Source organism: Lathamus discolor, chromosome 4, assembly GCF_037157495.1.
Source record: "Lathamus discolor isolate bLatDis1 chromosome 4, bLatDis1.hap1, whole genome shotgun sequence".
In the NCBI taxonomy this organism is placed as follows: domain Eukaryota; kingdom Metazoa; phylum Chordata; class Aves; order Psittaciformes; family Psittacidae; genus Lathamus; species Lathamus discolor.
Genome location: NC_088887.1, coordinates 20,516,938 through 20,543,064, shown reverse-complemented (window position 1 = coordinate 20,543,064; position 26,127 = coordinate 20,516,938). Strand labels below are relative to the sequence as shown.

General features: G+C 39.4%; 2 protein-coding genes and 1 long non-coding RNA gene across 5 annotated transcripts in view; 2 read left to right on the top strand and 1 right to left on the bottom strand.

The window, feature by feature from the left end:
- Positions 1-2,966, top strand: part of LOC136013134 (uncharacterized) — a 5,293-nt gene extending 2,327 nt beyond the window's left edge. Inside the window, exon 3 of the long non-coding RNA XR_010612154.1 lies at positions 23-2,966. This is a non-coding gene — a long non-coding RNA (uncharacterized LOC136013134). The remainder of the gene's footprint in view (positions 1-22) is intronic.
- RPL24 (ribosomal protein L24) lies at positions 1,410-5,583 on the bottom strand. The gene is made up of 6 exons (XM_065676511.1): positions 5,309-5,583; positions 5,099-5,174; positions 3,752-3,862; positions 2,538-2,674; positions 2,066-2,129; positions 1,410-1,540 (listed from the first exon to the last, which is right to left on the bottom strand). Exons 1-6 carry the CDS (start codon positions 5,311-5,313, stop codon positions 1,460-1,462), a joined length of 474 nt encoding a protein of 157 aa, XP_065532583.1. The 5' UTR covers positions 5,314-5,583; the 3' UTR covers positions 1,410-1,459.
- CEP97 (centrosomal protein 97) lies at positions 5,366-26,127 on the top strand. Of its 3 annotated transcripts, none has more exons than XR_010612153.1 (12): positions 5,366-5,712; positions 9,507-9,649; positions 10,497-10,655; positions 11,024-11,125; positions 11,695-11,808; positions 12,940-13,106; positions 14,334-14,498; positions 16,246-16,376; positions 16,988-17,741; positions 18,893-18,968; positions 20,038-24,018; positions 24,499-26,127. XR_010612153.1 is itself a non-coding variant. In XM_065676501.1 (12 exons), exons 2-12 carry the CDS (start codon positions 9,074-9,076, stop codon positions 20,752-20,754), a joined length of 2,574 nt encoding a protein of 857 aa, XP_065532573.1. In that variant the 5' UTR covers positions 5,366-5,712; position 9,073; the 3' UTR covers positions 20,755-26,127. The 3 variants fall into 3 exon arrangements, 2 of the variants coding, with proteins under 2 accessions (XP_065532573.1, XP_065532572.1); XM_065676501.1 differs by adding an exon at positions 9,073-9,119 and having other exon boundaries at positions 20,038-26,127; XM_065676500.1 differs by having other exon boundaries at positions 20,038-26,127.

Sequence of the window (26,127 nt, the reverse complement as noted above, 5' to 3'; positions counted from 1 at the left end):
AAAAACTCATCTTCCTTTTCAGCTTTTTAGCTGAAAACTTTTGCAAGCATGCATGCTACGTATCATGTTTTATACAAGATGCTGATACAACCACGATTTTATTAATTGTCACCAGCACAGGTAACTTTCAGTGGTTTTAGTCTTCAGTTTAAAATTATTAAAAATTATTTAAATGATTAAACATTCACTTCCCTACAACGAGCAATTTTCCTTCCCTTCTTTCCACCTCCAGTTTAAAGTTTAAAAGCTTTCAATTTAATTCTGAACATGAGTAGCTCCTACCCTTTTTTTTTTTTTTCCAAACAGCAAAAAGCATAATTGTTTGGAAGATAATTGTGCAAATGCTACTAATATGATCAAACTCAGCCCATTTTAAATGGGTTGCAACCTTCATCCAGACCCAGATCTATTTTATTAATAACCCCCCCCCAAAATATAACTCAAAATAGACCCCATAATCCAAAATCATTGTTTCTGAAGCCCGAAGGTACAGGAAGCAAAACTATGAATCGGTCAGCTGCTTTCTTGACTAGTGTAGGAAGAGAACAAAGCAAGCCTTGAAAGCCAAGAGGCACTAAGATGCGCATCAAATTGAGAAGTAGCTGGTCCAAAAAATAGAGGTTTGTTTTCCCTTTGCTTCCAGTAAGTCAGAAGATGCTGCTGTACCACAGTAATTACTGTGCATCAAAACTATGGCAAAGCCCAGGCATACTAACTAGTGTAAATACTAAAGCAGAGATACATACTTGATGTGAAAAATGGAAGAAATGGCCACGCCCCCTAGGGGTGGGGAATTACTAAGGCAAGACCTATCTGCATTCACAAAGTTAAATATGAACCTAAATGGGCATGAAGTAATTGTATAAAGCTCATTCAACCTTCACAGATGTCACCTTCCTGACAACAGCCTCCAGCAAGCAAACATTTTGTTACTTCCCGACCCAGGAGCTGCATCTGAACCTTTGCACATAACAGCCATGCAGTCTGTGAAGCCACCAATTCCCCTTTTCAACCTAGTCCTTCAACCCCTCCCACCATCTTGCTACATGTGTTTCACAAATGTGTTAGCCTTTTCAAGTCATAGATGGTACTGCTTCATGTCCCATTTAGTTGGCATCTCTGTGCTTAGAAACCACTTTTTATGCCATTTGTCATAGATGTAGAATAACTTGTATTTATGTGCCATTTTGTCCTTCAGGCAAGAACAGCTTCTCACACATCAGCTCTACCTTCCCTGCCACCTAAGTTATTCATGAAAGACTTAAGAAACATGTGCTGATACAGCACATTGGCTAAACCCCAGGTGTTTTATGGCAACATGTTTTCCAGTCTGCAAAACCAGACATGGGTATATCACACATGAATTCTCTTCAGTATATCTCACACAGTTGAAGACAACATGGCACAAGTTACGAATGTTAGTCAGATGTTTATTCAGCATGACTGACAGTTTAGCAAATTAGCGCTTTCCACCAACACGGGGAGCAGAAACCTTCACTGGTTTCACAATCTTCTGCTTAGGTGCTGCCTTTGTAGGAGCCTGTAGTAAAAAAGAGAAAGAGAAGCAATTTACCAGCAGTCCTGTAAGTGTCCCTGTGTATTTTAAGATTCCTGACAGAATTTAACAATTTAAATCAGATCAGGTTAGAATTACGATCAGATTATAATCCTTTTAACAGACGGTTACACACATACCAGTAAGCTTACAGCATGTACAATGCCAACATATGGTATTCATTAATAAGTAAGAATGAAATAGATGCTAGCTTTTATCAATACATTGTTACCAAGTTCCTATACAGTGAAGACATCACTTCCAGACAAGATTTTAGCTATCAAAAATCTCTCACATATGGTAAATTTTGGTTTTGCTATAATATTTACTTATTTTGTAAAAAAGGTTCACTCTATTAAGCTGTTTTAGCTACATTTAACTGCAGTACAAAAGTTTGGTCGAAGCACTGCCAAGTAAAAACAGATGAACAAATGCTTCTTCCAAACACAAATGGACATTTCCATTAAACCTGTTTGGTTTCATGATTTCAGTCCACCTATTGCATCTTACCTTTGCAGCAGAAACAGCAGATTTCTTGGTTGCTTGCTTGGCCTTCTTTGCTTCTTTTGCAGCCCTGTCAATGCATAGAAAAAGGTGACAACTGTCCATGTATGCCAGTCACTGTTTCATTGTCTCAGCACTGTATGAACTCCCCAGGATCAAGAAAGGCATTGTATCAGGTTTATCCTCTGCATTCAGTATCCTCTAGGGAGACTACTCCAGAGAGAGCAGGAATGTGACCAAAGTGATATTTTTGCAAGTGAGAGGGCAAGAAGAGACCCTTCTCTGCTGCTACTCCTGCTGAGATTACTCAGCATTACCTCCACATATATTTATTGAAAAGCAAACAAACAAAACCTCAAACAAACAAGCCACAAGAAAAGTTCTAAAACATGGAGTTCATCTATGGTATAGCTCTTGTATGAAAAACATTAATAATCTTTGAAAAGCCTGGGATAGCTCCTCTTATCTGATATCTCACCTAATAGCTTGTTCCCTCTGCGCCTTTCGTACTTCAGGCTTCTGATTTCGCTTAGCCATAATCTCAGCTAAAGATGCACCAGTGATGGCTCTCTGAAACTTCACAGCACGACGCGTGCGCTTCTTTTGTATCTCTTCCTAAAATGGCAGAAGATGAAGACAATTAGTATCACAAGACATTAAATAAAAGGCTAAAGACAGAAACAAGCTAGTATTAAGACAGAAAGTATTATACAACTATAGGAGGAGAATTTTACTCTTTACTTTGGAGATAACAGATTTCTTGATTTGCCAAAGAAGATGAAGAGCTAAAGAAGAACAATGTATTCTGCTTTGCAAAGTATATTTTAAAAAGTATTTTGGACAAATGTGAGAAGTTCAGCCTTCTGTCACTTCCAGAAAAAAAAAACCCCAAAAAAAAAGGGGGGGTGGTGAGGAAGGAGGGAGAGGAGTGGGTGGGTAAAGTCCACTTGGATGGAATCTTCTGAACGGAAGACATGTTTCAAGTGGGATCACAGTGCTGGGCAGCAGTGAAAGCCATCGAGCATCAAGCTTCCTTCTCCAAACAAACTGGTAAAAAACATTGATTTGTAACACATATGTAAGCCTTTACTAAATGCTCTTTTGTGATGCAAGTTTAAACAAGAGAACTAGAGCACTGAACACACCTCATGCTACATGCCTTACTAATTGATCTTGTCATGCAATGACAACTATACAGGTCAGACCTCCTACTAAGTTATAGTCCAAAGTTTTCAAGAAAGGTATGTGAAAAGTTCCCCCACCTTTTAGCCCCCTGATCAGGTCTCTATGCCCCATTACCATTCAGGAAGCTTACAACTCCCAGCTTTCAGAAAGTCTACGTACTGAATAGCATTACCCGCCTATCTAAAACTATTTTTTAAAAACATATACCATTCATACAATTCTTAAGATCTACTGAGCCTACTGTGGTTCCGAGCGGCCCCTTGAAGAAGTGACACAATACATATATAACACTTGCCAAACCGGCTACCTTTCAAACATAAAGCACGTTATAAAGTCATGTAAATGCACTCATATTTTCATAACTACTGGCCAGTATTCATCCTGGTTATAGGGGTCATGCCTCTGCTAAAGAGCAGCATACCATGTTACCTCTATTTTAACAGACCAGTAACCAAAGCTTTTGGTGGAAAACTTCTAATGGAGCACCATTAACCTGCGTATACTTACTGACTGTCCCTTCTTGTGTTTCCTCCTGTACAGAACAGTCCAATTGATTTGACGGGGGTTTCTCTTGGAAAGGAATGCAGACTCACATTTTGCATTCAAGAACTGAAAAACCTAGGAAAGCAAAGTATTGTATGAGCTTTGTTTCTGAGCAAGATAGCATCACAGTTTACACTAACAGATGAAGTAATTCATTGATTCGGTGCTTTTCAACAGCAATGCTTTTGTGTTTCTTTATACAATAAAATATTTTAAAGATAGTAATAAAAAGTTTGGAATTTTGTTCATCAAACTGATCTCTTACGAGGCACTCTGAAGCAGCTTAATTTTTCCGAGGAAAGCTTAAATTACAACTGGCATCTGCTGTTAGCCAAATCCCACACAGAATCATAGAATGGTTAGGGCTGGAAAGGACCTTAAGATCATCGAGTTCCAACCCCCCTGCCATGGGCAGGGATGCCTCACACTAGACTATGTCACACAAGGTTCTCTCCAACCTGGCCTTGAACACTGCCAGGGATTTACCACTTCTTTGGGCAATTTGTTCCAGTGCCTCACATCATACTTTTCAAATGTTTGTTCTCAAATAACTATGCATTTCCTGTACATGTGAGTCAAAAGTTGGCCTAAAGAACACATGGTGACCAATACTTCACTCAATTCCTTCTAGCCTAGAATAGTAGGCTGATTTGTTATTAACTACACAAGTCAAAATACCAAATTCCCAGGAAAACACCTGAAAAGTCAGCCTATTTACTTAGCTGTCATTTCCCGTGAGATTCTGTACAGCAAGACAACTGTACTAGAATATCCAAAATCCAAATCCTCCCTTTGTAGGTATAAATAGTGTATTTGTGTTTCTGACAGCCCTTGTATGTATGAGTTATGAAAGCCTGAATGGTCTCAATAGTCTGTACCTAACTTATCTGCAAATGCAGTTGTTTGCTTCAGCAAATCTCAGTGCTAAACGCAGTATGTCCAAATAGCATTTCCTACAGAACTTCGGTACTTTAGACCAGATGCTTCAAGACACCCTTCCCAAACAACAGGCTAAAACCAGACTCAAGAATCCCATACGGTTCTCCCGCGGACCAAGTCTGACGGCAGTCGTGATACCTAGACACTGACGGGTGCTACAGCAACTCCGCCGGACACCCCGGGCAACAGAGTTCCCCGCTGCGACTTAAATGCGAGGACTCCGCCTGCCTTAGCACCGCACCGGTCTCTCTCTTCAGGCCTAGCACTCTCTCTCTTCCCATAGCCCGCTCCTGGTCGGCTCTGCCGCCCCGCACAACTACCTCCTCCTCACGGCGCGCGCGCTCCGGCCTCCCCGCCTGCTCCCGGCCTCACCTTGCCGTCGGTGCGGGCATAGCGGCGCCCATGGCCAGGGTAGATCTTGTATCCGCTGAAACTGCACAGCTCGACCCTGCGCGGGAAAGAAAAGTTAAGGGAGATCGCGGGTTAGCCCAGGCGGAAGGCGCGGCCCTCCAGCGGCCTCCCCGCGGCGGACAGCCGCAGATGGCCCCAGATAGAGCGACAGGAACCCGCCACAGCTCTTACTTCATGATGGCGGCAGCTCCCACACGAGCGGCGGCCGGAAGAGGAAGAGAAGATGATGGGAAACTGCGTTCCGTGCGCCGCGCCCTGCACGCCGGGACGGCCTCCGTCGCGCACAGCCTGACGGGTGTAGGGTATACAGCAATCCCCAGCTGGGGGGGTGGGCAAGCTGCTCTTCTGGGTTCTCGGGCTGCCTGGATTTCCACTAGCTGGTTAAAATCTTGCTGCGTAGCTCCATAGGCGGGACTTTCCGCCCTACTTTGAATGAAAGGCTCATCATTCCCATTGCGGAACAAGACAGCCAATCAGCGCCTGGCGCCCGTTTTCCTGGCGGAGTTGGCAAGTGGGAAGTATGGCGTCGACACGGATTGCGGCGAGGACTGAGGTTGTCTCTCCAATTGGAGGGGGTAAGGGAAGTCCCGGAGGCAGTGAGCCTAGTGAGAGCTGCGCGGCTGTATTGTAGGCGCTAGTGGCCGTTAGGGCGTTGCGGCGGCGGGGGTTTGTTTGGGTCTCCGTTGTGTGCTATCGAGGGGTGGGGGCGCGGAGCGCACCCTGGGAGGTGTAGTGCGGGAAGAGCCGTGCGGGGGGCTCGGGCTAAAAGCCCCCAAAGCCTGCGTAGTTAGCTGTGGGGGTGGAGGTCATGGGTAGCCCCCTCGGCGCGCTCCGCGTTCCTCCTTGCTTGTGTCTGGCATCTGAGGTCTCCAAAGGGGGCTGGAAGAAGCCGGGACAGTGACGTGCGAGGAGAACGGCGCTTAGGCAGCCCATCCTGAGAAATCGGGGTAGTAGCCTGGCAGTGCGTTTGGCTCTGGGCATGGCCGGGAGTAGGGGGGAGAGGGGCTGTCCGAACCGATGAGGCCCGGGCCGATGAGAAGGCTTTTGCCCTCAGCCTAGTAGAAGGTAGGCCAGGAGTTGAAATAAGGCCCCTTTTTCCTACAGCGTGGGACAGGGAGGTCGTGCAGTGTCTTGCTTTCTGCCTCTGCCTGAAAGGATGGTGCTTTATAGTAACACAAATCTAGCTTTGAAAGCTCAGTGAGTGAGCAGAGGCCTGAGTAAAAATTTTGAGCTTCTGAGATCTGTTAATGTATCTAGCAGACAAACGAGTAACAAGCAATTCTGAAATATTTTCTTGCGTACTGAGAGCCTGTTAGGAAAATCTCATTCCCAAAGCATTATACCAGTGAGGCTTTATAGTGTGAAATTGTATAATCTTTCTTAAGTTATATACACATATATATATAGTTCATACTGTATACAGAATAGTCATGCTTAAGCAAGCAAAGCAAAGCACCCTGCTCATTGTAAGGACAGATGCCCCTGAAATAGGGAAATGTGCTTCTCTGTGAACCTTTTGTGCCCACAAAGGTTAAAGGATACCCCCAGACAACCAAGATAGTGCCAGCATCATAGCTTCTCTAACACCTCTGTGAAACCCTCCTGTTGTCTGGCATTGTAGATAAGTAACTATAGCAAGACTGACTACTAGGATGTCTAGGTCAATAGAGAAGCAGGTGAATAATGATGCCGTAGAAATATAGTTTCTTTGGAGATGGTTGTGTGCATGTGTTAAGTAGCATTTAGTCAAATCTTGTACCTGAATGCTTGAAAGATATAAGAACCATATATATGTAGAGCCATATTCAAGGTGATCCAGTTTGAACAAATAAAAGGATTACTCATGCAATTCTATACCGTGGGTCCTAGCTTCTCTCCGCAGTTGTCATGGGCCGGTTGTGAATTTTCATAACAAGCCCTTGGATGAATGGGCGGGTGCAAGATTTCCCTCTTTAGCTGAAGTGACCAAGTGGTGGCAGAGGTGGCTACTTCGTTGAAAAACGTGCAATACCTTCTCCCTGAAGGTGCAGGCACAGGAGTGTGACTTGTTTCTGATAGTGTGGGCTCTGCATTGCTGCTCTTCAGAGCTCTTTGATGGTTGTAGTTTTAGGAAGCAGTGAAAGCTTAATAAATGTCAGAGATTCTTCTGAGAAAAGTATACTCTCCAGTTGACAAAGCGGTATTCAAAAATGTTTGTCTGCATCCGTAGTGTAACTAAACCCTAAAAGGCTGCAAACTATAACAATATTAATATATAGTGCCTGTTAGGGTAAGGACACTATTCTGGAACATGCTGCTGAAAAAGGCAGCATTATTTATGAAATAGATAGTAAGAGAAGAGCAAGCACTAGAATGGTGTGTGTAAAACTCAGCAGAAGCTTAATGTAGGAAAATTATTACTAGCAGGTGTCACTGTAGGTACCCAGGGGTTCAAGTTCCCTGTAGATGGCTTTTTTTTTTTTTTTTCCTTTTAACTTCTATAGTAACAGCTTTTGCATGGAACATCTTAATTTTGTGTTTCATTAATTAAATGATATGCTAGCCTATTTACAATTTGCCCCTGCCCAAATGTCACCAGCAGTGTAGTATGACATATGCATGGGTCTTTGTTCTGGCTTTTTGCTAGGTACTTTGCTGGAATATGTGACATTTAGCCTATTGATACAGTTTTGGGGTGCAAGCATTAAAATCCTAAGGTAACATGCACTTAAGGATTTAGCCAGTGTCCTGGGTTGAGCAGCAGCAGTCATTTTTCTCCTTCTTAGGAGCTAGTACAGTGCTGTGTTTTGATCTTTTGGCCTTGGAACAGTGGTGATAACGCCGATGTTTTCAGTTGCTGCTCGAATGTTTGGTCTGGCCAAGGATTTTCTGAGCCTCATGCTCTGCCAGGGAGGAGGGGAGGCCGGGAGGAAGCAGAGACAGGACACCTGACCCAAACTAGCCAAAGAGGTATTCCATACCATAGCACGTCATGCCCAGGATGTAACTTAGAGTTACCCGGAAGGGTTGGGACTGCAGGGTTGGAGGAGGTATCGGTCGGTGCTTGGCTGGGGGGAGTGGGGTGAGTTACTGGTCGGCTGGTGTTGAGGTGTTGTAGTCTTTCCTCTTGTTATTTCCTTTAGCACCATTATTATTGGTGGTAGCAGTAGTGATTTGTGTTATACCTTAGTTACTGGGCTGTTCTTATTTCAAGCCGTGGGAGTTGTATTCTTTTTGATTCTCCTCTCCGTCCCTCCAGGAGCAGGGGGAGGGCAAGAAGGGGGGGAGTGAGCAAAAGAGGTTTGTGGTTGGGTTTAAACCACGACAGCCAGTGAAGTCGTGGAGTGGAATCTTTGGCTCTGAATTAAATATATTTCCTACCCAATAAGTTAAGGTAGTTAAATACTTAAGATTAGGTATTTGCAGCAGCCAAACTGATAAAAAGGAGCATGTCTTAAAATACCTGTTAGGAAGTTTTAAAGGGAGGGCTGACTCTTAAGTTTATTTCTTTTTCTGAAGTTTAAGCATCCAACTTCAGACGACATAGAGGTGTTAGTTCTGGTTTCACAGGCTGAAACTTCTGCTTTGAGTTGGCACCTAGAGTGCACTTTAGCCCAAATTAATATTTTTTTTTTAATAATAATAATTTTCCTTTGAAATAGGGTGAAAAAGAAAAATCTGAAGGGTTTTATGCAGTGATCTAGCTGTTTGAGGACTTGTTTGTGATAAGGTTTTTTCCTCTGGCTGTGGACCATCATGTAGGTATTTCACATTTACAAGTGCCCTAATCTTCAAATACTTTAGCAGGGTGTTTGATGGAACTCCACAGAAAGGAGGTTTGTAGGTTTGCATCCTCATCAGGTTTCCCCACATTCTGCTTGATGGATGCTGCTTACCCTCTTCTCAGACCCTTCCCTTTTTTGTTTAGTGACTGGATGTTTCTGTTTTTTGTGCAGGATGTGGGCTAGGCATGTTCTGGGTTTGCCTAAAAGCAGGAATTCAGGTAGAGTGCCTACACATAGCTAGGTAGTCGTAAAACTGCTTAGAACTTGAAAGCTTTGAAGAATTTAAGGATCAAGGATCACACCTTTAAGTCTAGTTACGGAAATGTTGCTCTGCTTCCCACTTTGGAAGATCTGTCACTGCATTTCCCAGAATTCTTTATTGGGAACCTAGAATGCATATCTTTCAGTAACTGTATCACTTAGTGTGCTGTGTTTTGCATGTCATAATTTGCTTTGGTTTTACATGGAAAAGAAAGTTAATTTGTATTTGCAAATTAGCTGCATGCATTATAAAACAAATCTAATTATCTTGCTTTGCGTTTTCTGTACATGTTCTCAGATACAAAATGTTGACTTTGGGTCTTTATTTTAATTTTTCTTCTAAGGTTTGGTAGTCAACTGGTCAGGTCAAGGATTGCAAAAACTGGGTCCAACATTACCCTGTGATGCTGATACTTGCACTCTGATTCTGGACAAAAACCAGATAATTAAATTAGAACACTTGGAGAAATACAGGAATTTGATGCAGGTCGGTGTTATTTGGTTTGAATTTGCTATGAAATAATGCTGCTGTGATGCTAATTAAAATACTTCTGCTTCAAGGTCATATTTTGCAATTAAAAATTAGCAGTTACTGTCTTCATAGGAGAATAAGTGGTGGCTTAATAAAATACAAAGCTTTGTTTTCAGTGTAGCTCTACAGTTGATAGTGGGAGAGGCTGTTGCCTAGGTAACTAAAAAATAAACTAAATAAATCTGATTTGGGGGTGTTGGTGTCACTTAGAAAGTCACCGATAACCCAAATTTTTCTACTACTTAGCTTTTGAATACCTGAGTTTGTAACCTTAAAATTAACTTTATATTTTCTCTGTGTAATTGTAAACATGCAGGCATACATACAAGACTTTCCTCCATTTGGGTTTCAGAATTTAGCAAAGGAATTGTATCAGTAGCCTTAATTTACAAGAAGGAAAAAGGCATACGGATTAGGCTAAAATGGAAGTAACAAATAAATAAAAGTGAAGTGGAAGGGATCTGTGTAGTCTTGCTAATGTATCAATCCATGTAGGCCCTGACGTTGCTAGTTCCTTATTTTAAGACTAGAATCAGTCCATTTAGTTTCATGAGCATATTAGTGATAACAGTATTAAGCCTGTGCATGGTGTTTGGAAAAATCAGAGTATTAACCTCTGTGGTAAAGTTGTAAAAGTCCATGTTAATTATTACGAAGTGCTTCCAGGTAGACTAGAAGTCTACGCTTAGGTTGAAGAAGTTCCTGGTGGATTAAATTTTTAACCACTAAAAATAAAAGCCTTTTTCTCTCTGTGCAGTTTAATAGTTTAAGCTGTTTCTTTTATTTGTGTGTCAATCTGCAGCTCTCTGTAGCCAACAACCGGTTGGTGCGAATGATGGGTGTAGCAAAACTGACTAATCTCCGGGTGCTAAACTTGCCTCATAATAGTATTGGGTATGTGGAAGGACTGAAGGATTTGGTGCACCTAGAATGGCTGAACTTGGCAGGAAATAACCTTAAGGTAAAATATTTAGTCTTTTGCATTTTTCAAAATCTAGTGTTGTAGAAATTTGGAAAATGCTATGAAGAATTGGAACAAATGTTGATGTTTTGCATCTACTGGTTTATGAAATAGAAGAGGCAGCTTTTGGACAAGAATTGTTTAGGAACAAAATAAAAGGTTTGATGTCAAAATTAATGAGAATTGGGAAATAGCCCCTCAAATAGAAAAAGAATTACTGTCTTTAAAATGAAACTGTGTAAAAAATCAGTTTTCATTTTGGGTTACTTATCTGGTGGTTTTTAGCTTTCAAAATAATTTATAACTGTTGTTTAGTTTAACTGTTACTTAAAAGAGAGTTACTGTAATTGACTTCTTTTTTTTTGTAGGCCATTGAACAAATCAATTCCTGTCTGTCTCTTCAGCATCTTGATTTGTCAGACAACAATATAGCTCAATTAGGTGATCTCTCCAAGCTGAAGTTGCTGAAGGTAGATGCTATTTTGTCTCTGGGTTTGTTACATTCTTTGCATGAAGAAATTTGCCATGAAAATTGCTGCCTTTTAAAGCATTCATTATTCAAAGACTAGTTCTCAAAACATTTTAATTAATCACTGTAATTTCCAGAGGGAAGCATATAAAAATTCTTTTCCTTGTTTTCAAGTTGCAGGAGCTGATGGGTTTTTTGTTTTGTTTTGTTTTCTATAATTAATCTTTTTGGTAAAGATAACAGGGTGAGATCTTGTTCATAGCTCTTAGCTCTCTTGTCTCATGTCATGAATCAAGACAAAACACAGTATTAACTCTGCACAAACACTGTAGAGAAAACGTGTTTCAAATTTTTTTTTTTCCTGTGACAGTACTTCTGCTTTTTGAAATAAGTTTTTTCTTTCGTTATGTAAAACTTAAAAATTAGTCTTCCCTTGCTGGAATAAACAAAAATAACTTTGATGATACCAGAAAGCCTTAATTATAGTTCTTTTGTGTTTATTGTGCAGATATTGTCTGAACAAAAACTGTGATCAACCATACATTTCATCACCATATTTTTATTTTACAGACTCTGTTGCTACATGGAAATATTATAACTTCACTTCGTACTGTCCCTGTTTGTCTGCCTCAGAATCTGACTGTTTTTTCCTTGGCAGAAAATGAAATCAGAGACTTAAATGAGGTAAGATATAGAAGATATCACTTTGCCTTTAAGTAGACTGAAAAGAGGTATTGTGATGATACTGTTGAAGATGTAACTGAAAATGAGCTCTATTTTTTTGTTCCTCCTCCTTCCTCCTTCCTCCTTCCTCCTTCCTCCTTCCTCCTTCCTCCTTCCTCCTTCCTCCTTCCTCCTTCCTCCTTCCTCCTTCCTCCTTCCTCCTTCCTCCTTCCTCCTTCCTCCTTCCTCCTTCCTCCTTCCTCCTTCCTCCTTCCTCCTTCCTCCTTCCTCCTTCCTCCTTCCTCCTTCCTCCTTCCTCCTTCCTCCTTCCTCCTTCCTCCTTCCTCCTTCCTCCTTCCTCCTTCCTCCTTCCTCCTTCCTCCTTCCTCCTTCCTCCTTCCTCCTTCCTCCTTCCTCCTTCCTTCTATTTTTTTATTTGTTTTTTAATTTAAGTAGCAGCCAAAACTGTCAGTTGGAATTCCATGCTGGAAGAAAAGTCTTATTTCAGTGATACGTGTCCTCTTCAAAACATGACAGTGTTTCTCTGGCTTTTAGCCTTGCCATTTATTTTTTTTGGTCAAAATCTCAATGCCTGTTGCAGTAGACTGGAATCATAGAAATAATATACTTTTTTATACATAAAGACCCATTCCCAGATTTTAAGAGAAGCTAGTGGTTTCCAAGGCTATAGTACTTAAAGGTGAATTAATGGGAAAATGGCAGTAATGGATAGAAGGTCCTTTGAAGATTGTAGAATCCTAGAATGGTTTGGGTTGGAAGGGGCCTTAAAGATCATCCAGTTTCAACCCCTGCCATGGGGCTCAAAGCCCCATTCAGCCTGGCCTTGAGCACTTCCAGGGATGGGGCATCCACAGCTTCTCTGAATAACCTGTTCCAGTGTCACACTACCTTCACAGTGAAGAATTTCTTCAGTAAATCTCATCTAAATCCCTCTTCCAGTTTAAAGCCCCTGTTCCTTGTCCTGTTACTGCATGCCCTTGTAAAAAGATGTTCAAAAGGGAACGCGATTGTCAGAGTATTTGTGATTATGTTGTTTTGTGTGAGATGTCTAGCTGTTACTAGGAGAAATGTGATGTATTCTGTAAGCATTTAATGATTCTATTCAGTTAAAAAATGTCTTGTTCGCTTCAGGTTTCCTTCCTGACCTCTCTCTGTCAGTTGGAACAGTTGTCAATTATGAACAATCCTTGTGTGATGGCCACACCTTCTATCCCTGGCTTTGACTACAGGCCGTATATTGTCAGCTGGTGTCTGAACCTCAAAGTTCTAGATGGATATGTGATTTCTCAGAAGGAAAGGTGATACAATAGTATTAAATCTCCAAAATTATTAAATAAAGTTTGGCTAAACTGAAATACTATTTTTATGTAGTAAAAAATGGAAAATTTGAAATTGTTTGTCTTGCTAAGAGCCATATGAGATGTAGGCCAATGAAAATTTAGCAAAAGCTACAATGTTTCAAATGCTGCACTGGAATTATTATGCAAGATCTCATGTTTATTTAAGTAGATGTATGAAGTTAAGCTTTTGTTTTGTTACTCAACTCAGCAGTAGTACTTTTGCAGAGCAAAACTGTGGCAGCAATTTATCAGTGGTCTGTTACCCTCTTCCAGCCTTTTTGACTTTGCAGAATGAGACACTAGGTAGATGTGAAAGTATTATCTTGGAGGAAGCTCAAACACGCCCTTTTATAAAGGGCCTTATTTGCATGTGCATTTCTAGACTTGGCGGGTTTTGTATCAATTAGTAAAATATTACTTAGCTTGAATCACTTGTTACTGTAATCATTGTGGTCATTGTATCACTATATCTATGGGACAGTAGGGATGTCTTCTTGAAGTTCTTGACATCAGAATAGTCCAAGCATAAATATCATCCAGTATAAACACAGTTCGATTCTAGTCCAATACATTAACATATTGCAGGACATTTAATGTCTTCTTTTTTTGCCTGTTACGAAAATAAAAAGCTGCCTTTTTGGTCAAAGTTAAGTGAGTTCTGTTTCCCCATAACATGACTTTCTCAAAAAGGTGCCTGTAAGAATTCCAGATTTTGGTGGGGTTTTTTCATGACTAATGAGATCTTCTTATTAACTGTATTATATATAGATCTATTAAATTAAGTGTACTTCAGTCCTAGAACATTTAAAAGGAGGTTTCAATTGTTGAATACTTTTGGTAAGATATGCTCTCTGTGCCTATTCTGCATGTTTGTGTGAACTTTTCTGTGAGAGCTTTGCTGATTAATTCATTGACACAGGTGTATTTTCAGTGGTTGAAGATCACACACAGATAAAGCAGAGACTGCACAGTTTTCGTCAGTTGCTTGTTTCATCAATGCTCATGTAAAGGAATACTTGTTCATTACCCTGTAATGAAATTCTCAGTTCCTCTGGGCTTATATTCTAAGTTTTTATTAGATTTGTAGATTAGCATGTAAGTACCCACTAGAAGAACAGTAATCAAAGGAGAGTTAGGGATTTTATGCCATACATTAGTGGTGACTCTTTTTCCACTTCCTAACAGTTTGAAAGCAGAATGGCTCTACAGTCAAGGTAAAGGAAGATCATACCGACCTGGGCAGCATGTTCAGCTAGTCCAGTATTTGGCTATTGTTTGTCCTCTTATATCTACATATGGTCTCCAGACTGAAGAGGATGCCAAACTGGAAAAAGTACTGAGTAAGCAAAGGTGAGAACTTATTGTTTCCCTCTAGTTAGAGAATGTAAGTGAGAATATAGTGATATGTCTCATGTTTTAGATATAATAAGATTTCCATGCAAGTATTTCAAAGCAACAGTGAGGGCTGAAGATAAGAGGAGTAACAGTAGTATAGGAGGTGTCCTAGAAGGGAATGAGAGGCAAGACAGCAGCGGCAGGAGTGCTTCTTGCATGCTGGGCTATCTAGGGGCAAATTCTCTGTATTTTTTCAGTCTTTTCTCTGTAGGACGTTGAAGGTTATTTGTGTTATTTTTACCACAGCCCCATCTACTAAGAGGTTTCTTTTTCCCCACAGAGAAAGTAAGGAAAACCTCAAAAAGAGCTTAGATTAACTTTCATTTTAGTTTTAAATGAAGATTATTGTGGTAAGCTCGTCTATTAGCCACTTCTTTTGTTGTTAGTGTGTTCTTCCTTAGTTTTAAGGTTGTTCTTTGAGGGACACTGTTCCCAGTGGTGCATATCACAACATCTGTATCTGGCATCTCAGGTCTGTCAGCAGAGGCCTTTGTAGAGCCTGTTGGTTCTGCCAGCAGCAGCTGTTCTGCTAAAGTCTGTGCAAGTAGATAAGAAGAGTTACTGTGGTGCACTTTCCTCCTATGAAAACTAATTGGGTGAACTAACTGGGATTAAAAGCCAGAAAACATAACAATACAGGTATCCCAGTTCCCCAGGACCTATTGACAAAGCCTTTTTGCAGAAAGATCAGAGTAGAAGGCTCGGCTCAAAGGAGTAGGCCATGTAAGTTGCACAGTGGGGTTAGAAAGCTGGGCAACAGAAGTGTTGTGGTAAGCAGAAGGGTGGTATCTCATCAAATGGGCTGGAAACTTGCGAGGATCTGGAAGGAGCTACTACGTGCTTTTTTAGTGTAGATTGATTTCCAAGAGGAAATTGTAGACCTATTGGGGGTATTTCAGAGGAGAAGGTACAATAAAAGCATATTGACATTGAAATTTCCAGTTAAGTGCTCTGACGTTCATGTGATGTTTCTGGGGAAAATGCAGGAAGCTGACTTGCAAAATAGAATTCTTTAAAAATTAAAACAACCTCAACAAACAAAAATCCCCTCACCAAAAAACAACCCCTTAAAATCCCCAGTACATAAATATATATAACTATGCACATGCATGTGATTTACAGGGCATTTTGACTTTCTGACCTCTATCTCATGATCTTTGAATTTACCTGGGCTGAAACAACCTGTGTTTTTTTTCAGTTTGTAAAAGATGATGTTATGTTTGTGTCAATGCTGATTTGTATTAGTATTTTGTCCCTTTAACAGGGACATGCTTTTCTTGTTCAGTCATTTTCAAATGTGAAAGACACTCCCTCCATTCCTCAAACTCCTCTATACATACAAGTATAAGGTTTCCTGCAGCAGACAGTTAAAATATCTCCATATCTTTCTGGTGTATAGAAATACTTCCTGGTTTTCAGTCTATAGTCAGAATTGCATGTTTGATTTTTTTTCTTTTTTAATACATGTACATATAATGAAGAAAAAGGGGCAGGAAGAAGAACAGAAGCAGTCTGTGCAATCACTAGTTTGTGAGTAGTCCTGTTAATGTCTTGTAGGGATCTGTATAACTAGCCTCTTGGTTAGAATGGTTTTATCACTTATTTCCTTCAAAGTAGCTGAAAGTTTCTTTTAGATGTTTTCTGTATCCCAAAACTTAAAAAAAAAAAAAAATATAAACATCTGTTGGCACTCTGTGTTTAGGTTCCACCAGAGGCAGTTGATGCATCAAAACCAAAATGAAGGACTACCTACGTCTACTCCCGACAAAACACCACCAGTCACTCATGAGCACAGCAGTCCAGCCCAGCCACCACAGATAGTTCTTGAAAGGGGTAAGAAGCTAATCTGCAGCTGTGACCTAACCTGTGGAAAAATTGTTTGGTTGTTTTTTTTTGTGTTTGGGGTTTTTTGGTTTGTTTGTGTTTTTTTTTTTTTTTGGTTTGTGGTTGTTTTGGGTTTTTTTGTAACATAGATAACTGAAGAGAATTTCTGATCAAAGGCCTGTTATTAGTCTGAGTTTTGGAGACTTTCAACTGAAGTTATACTTTATTTTCTAAAAATACATGTTTATTCATGTCTTGAATGTCTTTCACCTAATAATCTTACTAGACTGTTAGTAAGATTTTTAAGTGAAAAACATAAGCCAGTAAACTAAAGAGTTATTACTTTGACTGTTACATCTGATAAAAGTATAACTTCTTGGGGAGGGGAGCCAGTTTGTGTAATTTACTATACCCAGTATTTGCATAGTTTGTGGGTGTTAACTGTGATAAGCAGTTACTGTTTTTATTCTACAGAAATAATGCTTATCACTGCTGGCATTTTAGAACTTATACACCCAGGTTCAAACTATCTAAACCAAATTGTGAATCCCTGTGAATTAAATGGTGACACGTTATTGAAATACTATGACACTTTTGAATATGGCTTTCTGCCTATCTAGAACCTATGATCCAGAAGAATTCTTGGGTTGTACCAAGTGCAAATGATGATCATTCCTATGCAGTAAAGAGCACTTCTCTTCTTGAAAGAAGCTTTCGCAAGGAGCTATACCTCGAAGATATACAGACTGATGAAGACAAATTAAACAGCAGCCTTTTATCGTCAGAGTCTACTTTCATGCCAGTTGCTTCAGGATTGTCTCCAGTGACTCCTGCTTCAGACCTGAAGCTAGATGGAATCAGTCTGGGCTTACAAGATGATGGTAATGCAGTGGTTGCATGTGTGAAGGATGTTAATGGCAGAGAAACAACTAACAAGCAAGAAGCCTCATGTGTTACAAGAGAGCACTCTAACAGAGCAGTGGGAAGCATGGAAACTCAAGGGAATATCAAAGAGAGTATTCTGTTGCCTTCTAATCCAGTAACAGGTAGCCTGACTGCTAATACTAGCAACTGTTCAGCATCCTCTGGAGACCAAGTTCTACACAGTCACCCCAGCACCTCAGTAGGCACTGAACCAGGAGTTACAACTCTCTGTCCTGACCAGATGACAGGAAAAAGTTCTGATTTATTAGCTGTTGTTGATCAAAGTGCAGCCGAATTGCAAAGAATGACTAAAGCAGCTACCAAGCTTCAAGCCTGCTGGAGAGGATTTTACACAAGGAACTATCATCACCAAGCCAAGGAAGTGCGCTCTGAAATTCGACTAAACAGAATGCAGGAGCACATAATTTGCTTAACTGATGAAATAGAAAAGTAAGTTGAGGTCATAGTGTGTATTTTCAAATCTGAATGGATATAACCAGTGTTCCAGGATATTTCCGAATAGGTATAAATGGGTCTTGATATAACTACTCACAGTAGAACCTAGCATTAGTAATAGAAAACTGTGATTACAGTAGAGGATTGCTTCCTGTAAGAAAAGCACAGTTCTGCACATAGCTGTTCGTATTCTCAAAGTGCCTTCTACGAGTGGGTTGGGTTAGAATGCATTTTTTTATATTCCTCTATTAGTAGGCCTTGCATGTTTCACTGCATAACCAAAATAGAAATTGCTAAGTGTGGTGATATTTTTTTTTTTTTTTTTACTTGTCTCCTAGCAATTACAGTCTATAAATAAAGCATCTGTATTGAGAGTCATTGCTCTGTTACTGGTGAAAAGAATTTTCTCTGCCTTGCATGATACTATTTTAAAATGCGATTCTATGCTTGGTTCTGGTTTTGTGGTTTGTTGGGTTTTTGTTTGTTTGTTGTTTTTTTTGTGGTTCTTTGTGCTGTTTTGGGTGTTTGGTTTTTTTTTTATCCTGTGAAACCACATTTGGAGGAGGTCATTATCAAAGTTCCTCAATTTGTAAGACATAGGTTGCAGATTTGGTTAATATATTTCTGGATTAGCCCAGAAACTGACAGTCTGACAGGCTCATTTTCTTTAATATCACAAGCCACAAAAGTTCTGTGAATCAAATTGAACCTGTGAACTTCTAGAAACTCTCAGTGCTTACACATCATACCTATATCCAAGTGGTATCATTTAGGGAGAATATAATTTGAACTGAAGGAGCACTACTTTTTTTTTGGGGGGGGGAGGGAGGGTGTGGGGAGAGTTGTGCAGGAAAAAATGAAGAGCTCTCGTTCAGTTTATAAAAATACACTTGAAGTATTGGCAAGTTGATAAATGTGCTGCAGCAAAAGGAAGCAGAATCTTAACATAACTCTGAAAAAGAAACTTGAAGTCAGCAGCTGGATATTGATGACAAGACAGACTGCAGTAATGCCTAAATGTTAGGCTCTGTTGTATCTTTCAAAAGTGCAGCTATGTAAGTAGGCATTTTTATGTATTCTTGTTTATCTTGTTGCTGAAATGTTGCTTGTTTAAGTTGCATACATTTGAATGTGTGTTCTTGCAGACTAAGAAAAGAGAAAGAGGAAGACAAGATTCAGAGGCTTGTACAGGAGGAAGCTGTCAGATTTCTTTGGAACCAGGTAGAGAGTTTTAGTCCTATTATTTTTCTGCTTGCATAAGAATTTGAAAAGCATTATTTCATACTGTAGATCCTGAAGAGATAGTCAATGCAGTTCATTTTTTTCCAGTGATAACTTTGGTGGCTTATTGGAATGTACTTGCTGTGTTGTTTGCTAAAAGGTGTTCTTGGGGAAAATAACACTCGGAAGTATTAGGGTTGGAACACTGGTTTTGTTACAGAAGGCTAAATTATAGCCTTGTGCAAGGAGGAGGACAAAATGCAAGGGAAGCTAAACAAATATAGCAGAAGTGTGAAGAATGCTGTGACTGCTAGATGCCTAAGGCAAATGAAATGGTGTCAAGCTATGTTGCTTATGAGCAACTCATTTCTAAAGTAGAAAGGTTATTAGTACATCTTCTAATATGCTATTATTTCAAATATAAGACTATTTTCTTAAGCATGGTTTTTATCATTAAGGTTCCCCATCCTTTCTGTTTTTAAGAGCAGACTCCTTTTTCTTCAGGTTCTTGAAATGGGGGGCTTTTGTGCTCTGTCAGTGTTGGGCATCTAGGGTTAAAAGACTTTTTTTTTTTTTTTTTTTAACAGTGGGAAGACCTCATAGCAACCTTCCAGTATTTGAAGGGGGCTTATAAGGGTGCTGGAGAGGGACTCTTCGTTAGGGCTGTAGTGATAGGACAAGGGGTAATGGGTTTAAACTTAAACAGGGGACACGTAGGTTAGATATAAGAAATAAGTTCTTTACTGTGAGAGTGGTGAGGTACCGGAGCAGGTTGCGCAAAGAAGTTGTACAAGCTCCATCACTGGAGTGTTCAAAGCCAGGCTGGACAGAGCCTTGGGTGACATGGTCTAGGGTGAGGCGTCCCTGCCTATGGCAGGGGAGGGTGGAACTAGGTGATCTTAAGGTCCTTTCCAACCCAAACCACTGATTCTGTATTTTTTCACTGAAGTGAAAATATAGTTCACTTGGTCTTAAATCTTATACTACTTTGTTGCTGATTGCAAGAAATACTTTAAAAATCAAAGTACTTAGTTGCGTTTCATGATGAAATTCTTTCTCTGCTTTACAGGTTAAATCCCTTCAGCAATGGCAGCTTTCAGTGACAAAAAATTTAGGTGCCACTTGGCAACCTGGGATCCCATCAACCGGTACTTTCTGTCCCTCTGAACCATCTATTCAATCATCCACACTTCAGCAAGAAACCCCAGCAAATGTTAGTTCTGCTTGGTTAGTTCCAGCTAATGACATTCTTCAAGAAAAGTCTTTTTTGCAGTTCCCAGATTCTGGTTTTCATTCTTCCGCAGCTGATCAGGCTCGTACTGGTGACTTCTGTAGCTCTGAAAAGAGTTTAACAGAAGGGACTGAGAGCTCTCTTTCAGTGGACACTGTCAAACAATGTGGCAATTCTGTTTCAGCATATTCTTCAGATGTAGAGGATGGCCATGGGGAATGTGGGCAAAGTAAAGAGAGCTCTACTGGTGAGCAGGACAACAGACTAATACAAGAGTACTTGAAATCTGTTCAGCAGCTGGAAGAGGCTGAGGAAGGGACAAATTGCAATGATGAAACAGAGGGTAGATGGCTACAAATCACTGTTCCAGCAGAAAATGAAGATTCTTCATCTGACATTGTCTTTATAGATCTCTCTCAAGATAAATCTTCCCCTGTCCAAGGTGAAATCAGTCAGACACCAGACAGCTGCAAACTGAATTCAGGAATAGTAGAAGGGAAGCAAACGGACTGCGATTCTTCGTTTCAGATGCTGCATGTTGGAATAGCTGTATAATAGGCTCAGTTTCACAAAGGACTAGGGATTCCGTTTCACTTTCCTTTCTTTTTCCCATTTGTACAAAACTTTTCTGTGTGCTGTTTCAGTTTTTGCTTCGTGTTATTAATTTTAGTTAGTATTTTATTAATGTTGCTGAGGACTGACACTTACTATGCTAACCTGAAATCAGCAAAGTTCTCAGTGACAATCATTTTGCACTTTATTTTCAAACATAAAACTGGTATCCTAATAACTGGCTTCCATTAAATTAATTCTGAAAGTTGGAGGTGGGGGTAATGTTTCCTGTAAATTCACATCAGTGAATGTGTTAATAAGTCTTTGAATTTTTTCTGAAGTACAGGATTGAGTGCTTACTTTGCTAAGAGAAAGAAGCAAAATAGGAAGAAACAGTCAATGGAGTCAATATAGGCACTGTGTGTGTGTGTATGGATACAACGTGATGATAAAGATGAAAGCAGTTGCCTTTCAGACTTTTTTTGACTTTAACAAGAGTAGTTTGGTCAGTGTTTCAAAGACTCGTTCCATGAAACCAGCATCCATGTCAGTGACTTCATTTTGTCACTTAACTGAAACTGCTGGCTACAAATTAGGTCATTTACATACGTACTGAAACAAGGACTACAGGAGGTAAGACCTTGGGGATGTTTGCCCTGGGGTTGAATTTCCCTGCTTTCTCAGGTAAGACTCAAAGTGGAACCAGTAGCAGCTTTTACTAAATAAAGAATTACAAAAGGGCATATGATTTGGGAACATCATGTCCAAGACTGCACTGCTGGGTTACAGTAGCAGACTTGGTGACATATGTTTTGCTTCCACAAGGATGCTAATGTCATTGTGGGATTTGGATCTGCATGGCTTTCAGGACACTGTTGTGTTTGATGGATCACAACTATTTCTACCTACAGGTATAAATATGGCAAATGCCATGGCTTAAAACTATTTCTTGGCATCTATATCGAGTTTTCTGTTTGTTATTTTCTCTGTATTTGTTACTTGATATTGTAATTAGATGTGGTTAAAAAGTTGTGTTTCTTCCCTATTGGCAAATGCGGTAAGTTACCTAGGTTGTGCTTTCCGTTTAAACACTGGGCAAAGCAATGGGGTTTGTACCTTGCCTAGCCATTGCTATCTTGGTTTCAGGGTTTTTTTAATGGAAAAAGATCAGGTATCTCAGTGTACTGCAAAAGTGGCAAGGGAAATCTGTTTTGCCATGTAATTTGTGATGGACACTAGTAAAATAAGAGGTGATGTTCTGACTTCTAGGGGTCAGTTCAGTTTGTTGATACTGCATTTTGCAACGTGTACTGGAAGGCCAGTGTTTCAGTAGTTTGCTAATGCTCAATTCTTCGATATAAAGGCGCATGCATATTCTAATTCTTTGAATCCACAGGTTAACTTCTGGTGCTATGGTATCATTAAAATAAACTAGTGCTGTTTTCGGGTGACTTTTACTGCCATGATACTATGTAAAGTAACTTAATTTTTGTAAAAGCTTTGGTTGCTTGTCTGTTTTAGGTTCTGAGCTGAAATTTACCACTACTCAGGAGTTTGGCTGAAGGCCTCAAAATAGCCTTTCTCTAGAATATAAGTAGTGTATTGGACTTGTACCAGCTATCTGACAAGTGGTGAAGTTCACCTTTGAAGAATAAAGCTTGCCTGTGTATATAGAGTAGCCATCATCTCTTTTTTCCCCACCCCCAAAAAAGTAAGGTCTAGAGCACTGACTTCCCTAAAGAGCGGTTGCTGCAGTCAAGCTGACATTCAACTGTACTTTGCATAAGTGTTTAAGAAAAACAAACAGCTGAGCAGTTAGGTTCTTAATGTGCTATCTAACTCAGTCTAGTTACATGTTTGTAGCATAACCATATTCATAATTAGATCTTAGAACAGAACATTAGTTTTCTTGTGTATTAAAAGTGGTACAGGTGCATTAATGTATCGCAGCATCAAAATAACTGTTCAAAGAAGCATGTAGCCTACATGATCATACCCTTGTCCTCTGAAGGTTCTCAGCTTGTATTTTAATCTGCCATGCTTGGAGATGCCTGCAGTTCATAGGAATTGGCTCAAAAGAATCTTATGTAAACCTTTAAGGAGACTTTCTTTTGGGTTTTGAAAGAGAATTATGTCTGTCTGTGAAACAGGCCTCTTTGGGGCAGTGTTCAGGTGTAATAAACCAGTAAGTTCTTTTTCATGGCATAGTGCTGTATTAGCACATACAAGACTTGGCAGAAACCAGACCACTGTCTGGATAAAAAAGTTTCACTTACTGAAGACAGTGAGGCACCATGTATATTTTGCTGTTTTGTATTATTGTCACTTTTTCTGCAGAATTAGATGAGATACAACCTTAATTTTGGAGGTGTCTAAGGGGGAAAACTTGGTAAAACTTAATTTTTTATGGAAACCCTAGATGTTTCTTTATTTCTTCTTTTGTTAAGGGTGTGCATACACAAACACAAGATTACTTATTTTAACTGATGACTAAGTTAACTGTTGGCTTTTTTTAACTTGTAACCAGCATATCCAAAAGTGATTTTTATGAAGGTACAGCAAAATGTGTACAAACATATAATCAGCTTTATCATACACCTTTGGGGAAGCTGTGCAGTATGACTTTCTGATGTTCTGAAACCTTGAATGTATAGAAGATGAGTTGCCAAAATATACAGAAATCACAAAGAATTACGAAGTTTGGTAGTAGTCAGGGTTACATGTAATTAGTCTGCATATACACAAAACATTTTCATCCTGACCATTAAAACACATTCATGGAAAGATATAATGGGGGATAGCATGGAAGAATAAGGAATCAAACTGGATGGGTATTTAAATTTTTGTTGTTGTTGTTGTTGTTGTTTTGGGGGGTTTTTTGTTTGTTTTTCCCCCAGTCTGTTTTGAGCTCTCAAATCATGATATGGAAATATCATAGTTTAATATATGACTTAGCACTTATTCTTCATTGTATAAGTTTTTTAATCTATGTATGTAATATTCTTTTACCTGGATAGGGATGCCCAGCTCCCTTTGGAGATTATGGAAATTTCATAAAGGAATTAGAAGACCTATCATATGAAAATCCATGTCTGAAATTTTCCTCTTTTAATATAGTATGTCTTTCAGCATTTTCCTTTCGCAAGGCTTCATGTTCATCAGAAGACTGTACTTTGCAGAAGGAAAGATTGTCTGTTGTATTTTTGTGCAGGGTTGATGCAAGAGATTTCCAATGGTTATTTCTCCAGCAACGTTGTCAGGTCTGCTGTGAGTACAGTTCAAGCACTTCTTTAATTCTCTTCAGAAAAATCAGCTAAATATAGCTCAAATTAACTATTTAAACTGTGCCACACAAATAGTTTTGCCCTAGATGAGGTGGTTGGCACATGCAAACCTTTTTCAGCTAGTCTATAGCAGAAATTACTTTTGCTTTGTTTCCTAAAGGTAAGGACCTGGAGGAAGGTGGAAATGCATTTGTATGTGTTTTCAGGTTTAGTCTGTGATGGTAATACCAGCTGCTTTATGATTGTTATTTCAGTTTTCTCGCAATTATTTTTATAGCTTATACATTTTAGTCTTTCGTGTAATGAAGAATGCATTTTTTTTACTGCATGCAATATAAATATTTCATAGATGCTGTTCTAGATGATGTTTGGAAAGGTAGAAGAATATCATGAAAGCAGGCCTATTCTCATTTTGTATTTCAAGTTTACCTGAAGGTACTTTGTATTATCTCCTCTGTGTTAGGTAACTTCGTTACAAAAGAATACCACAGAGCAACGCCTTATTAACAACAGCAAGTAAACTTCTCTTTCTGCCTCTTCCATGAGCTGAGCTTAATGGACACAACTGGTTTTAGTACCAAAATATGTCATTTAAATGAATGGGAAATTTAACTTCTGAATGAAAGCAGCAACTGTGATGTGGTGTTTGTGTTTGGGTGGGGTTGGTTTTTTTTGGCTGGGTTTTGTTTTGGTGGTGGGTGTTTTGGGTTTCCTTTTGTGACTATTCCTGTGTGGTGCTATTTTATAAGCAAAGAGTGTGTGGCAAGGATGGAATTTTTGAAAGGGACTGAATATTGGCCTAGCTCTGCTTTCATTTCCTTAAAAGAAGTAGGGTCCTGCTTGAGTTGAGTCTTTGTGAACTGGCTGTCTAAATTGGGGTTTTATCATATTGACATCTCCAGAAGAAATTTCTTGCTAGAAAGCAAGAAGACATTAAGACTGAAAAAAATCATTTTGTTGCTTCTAAAACACAAATATCTTTCAGCAAATACTTGAGGAATTCCTTGTTAAAATAAACTGCAGAAGAGTAACTGTTTATAGTCAAGTTCCTTAAACAACCATAGATTCTACTGATTGTATGCAGCAATTTAAATAATGCGCTTAGCAGCCAGTCTGCATGTATATAAAAAAATAAGTTTTTTTTTTTTTTTTCCTGAATAATGTTTGTATCTCATTGTACCTGCTTGCAAGTTGGTCCTGGCTTTTATGAAGTTGTATGTAGTATCTCAAGAACTCCCAATCTTAAATTTCTACTTGTATCTTCAATTTTTTGTTCATCAAACATATTGCTACATTAATTTGAGACTACTTGGCTACTTTTTAACTGGACTTGAAGTTACAATGTATCTCTCACAGGTACACCTTTTCAGAGAGGATAAACATTAGCATTTAGCAGAGTGTCTAAATGACAATACAATGTAAAAAAAAAGGTCAGTTCGCCTGATTTTAGCTAGTGGGAGAGAGGCTCTTTCCTGTTCTGTGATTTTTTTTTTGGGGGGGGGACTATGCCAACCAAATAAATAATAATCAAGTATTCATGAAGTCTTTTTTTCATAGTTACAGGTTTGTTTGTTTTCTCAGTTTGGCTTTCTAGGACAAGAGTAAGCACTTCCTTTCTATATGTCTGCCAGAAAGTTGGAGCTTTCTGTCTATTTTTAAGTGCTTTCTTTATGTCAGTAATGGAAAAAGCACAGGATCCTTTACCTGCAAAAGCATAAAATAGTGTTTATTAGGAAGGGTGCTTTATCTCCTAGTAAGTGCCACACTCGCAATAAGAAACTACTTTTCTGGTTTCATTACATGTACAAGTATATGGGACAAATTCACTTGTAGCATAATTCTACTGAACTAGATTTTGTTGAGTCTTTCACAGTAGTGTTCTACCTCTAAACTAGAATCTGAAAAATGAACAATTAGGTGTTGATTTCTCTTTCTGCTTCTCACTATTTTCTGTGAAGTATGGTGGGTAGTTAAGTTGGTACAGTTGGTATATTTTCTATAAGTGTTTACATTTCTGGATTTGTTTCTTAAATATTTTGTTTGTACCTCTGAGTTTTGAAATTTAAATAAATTATTTGTACGTTTATTGGAA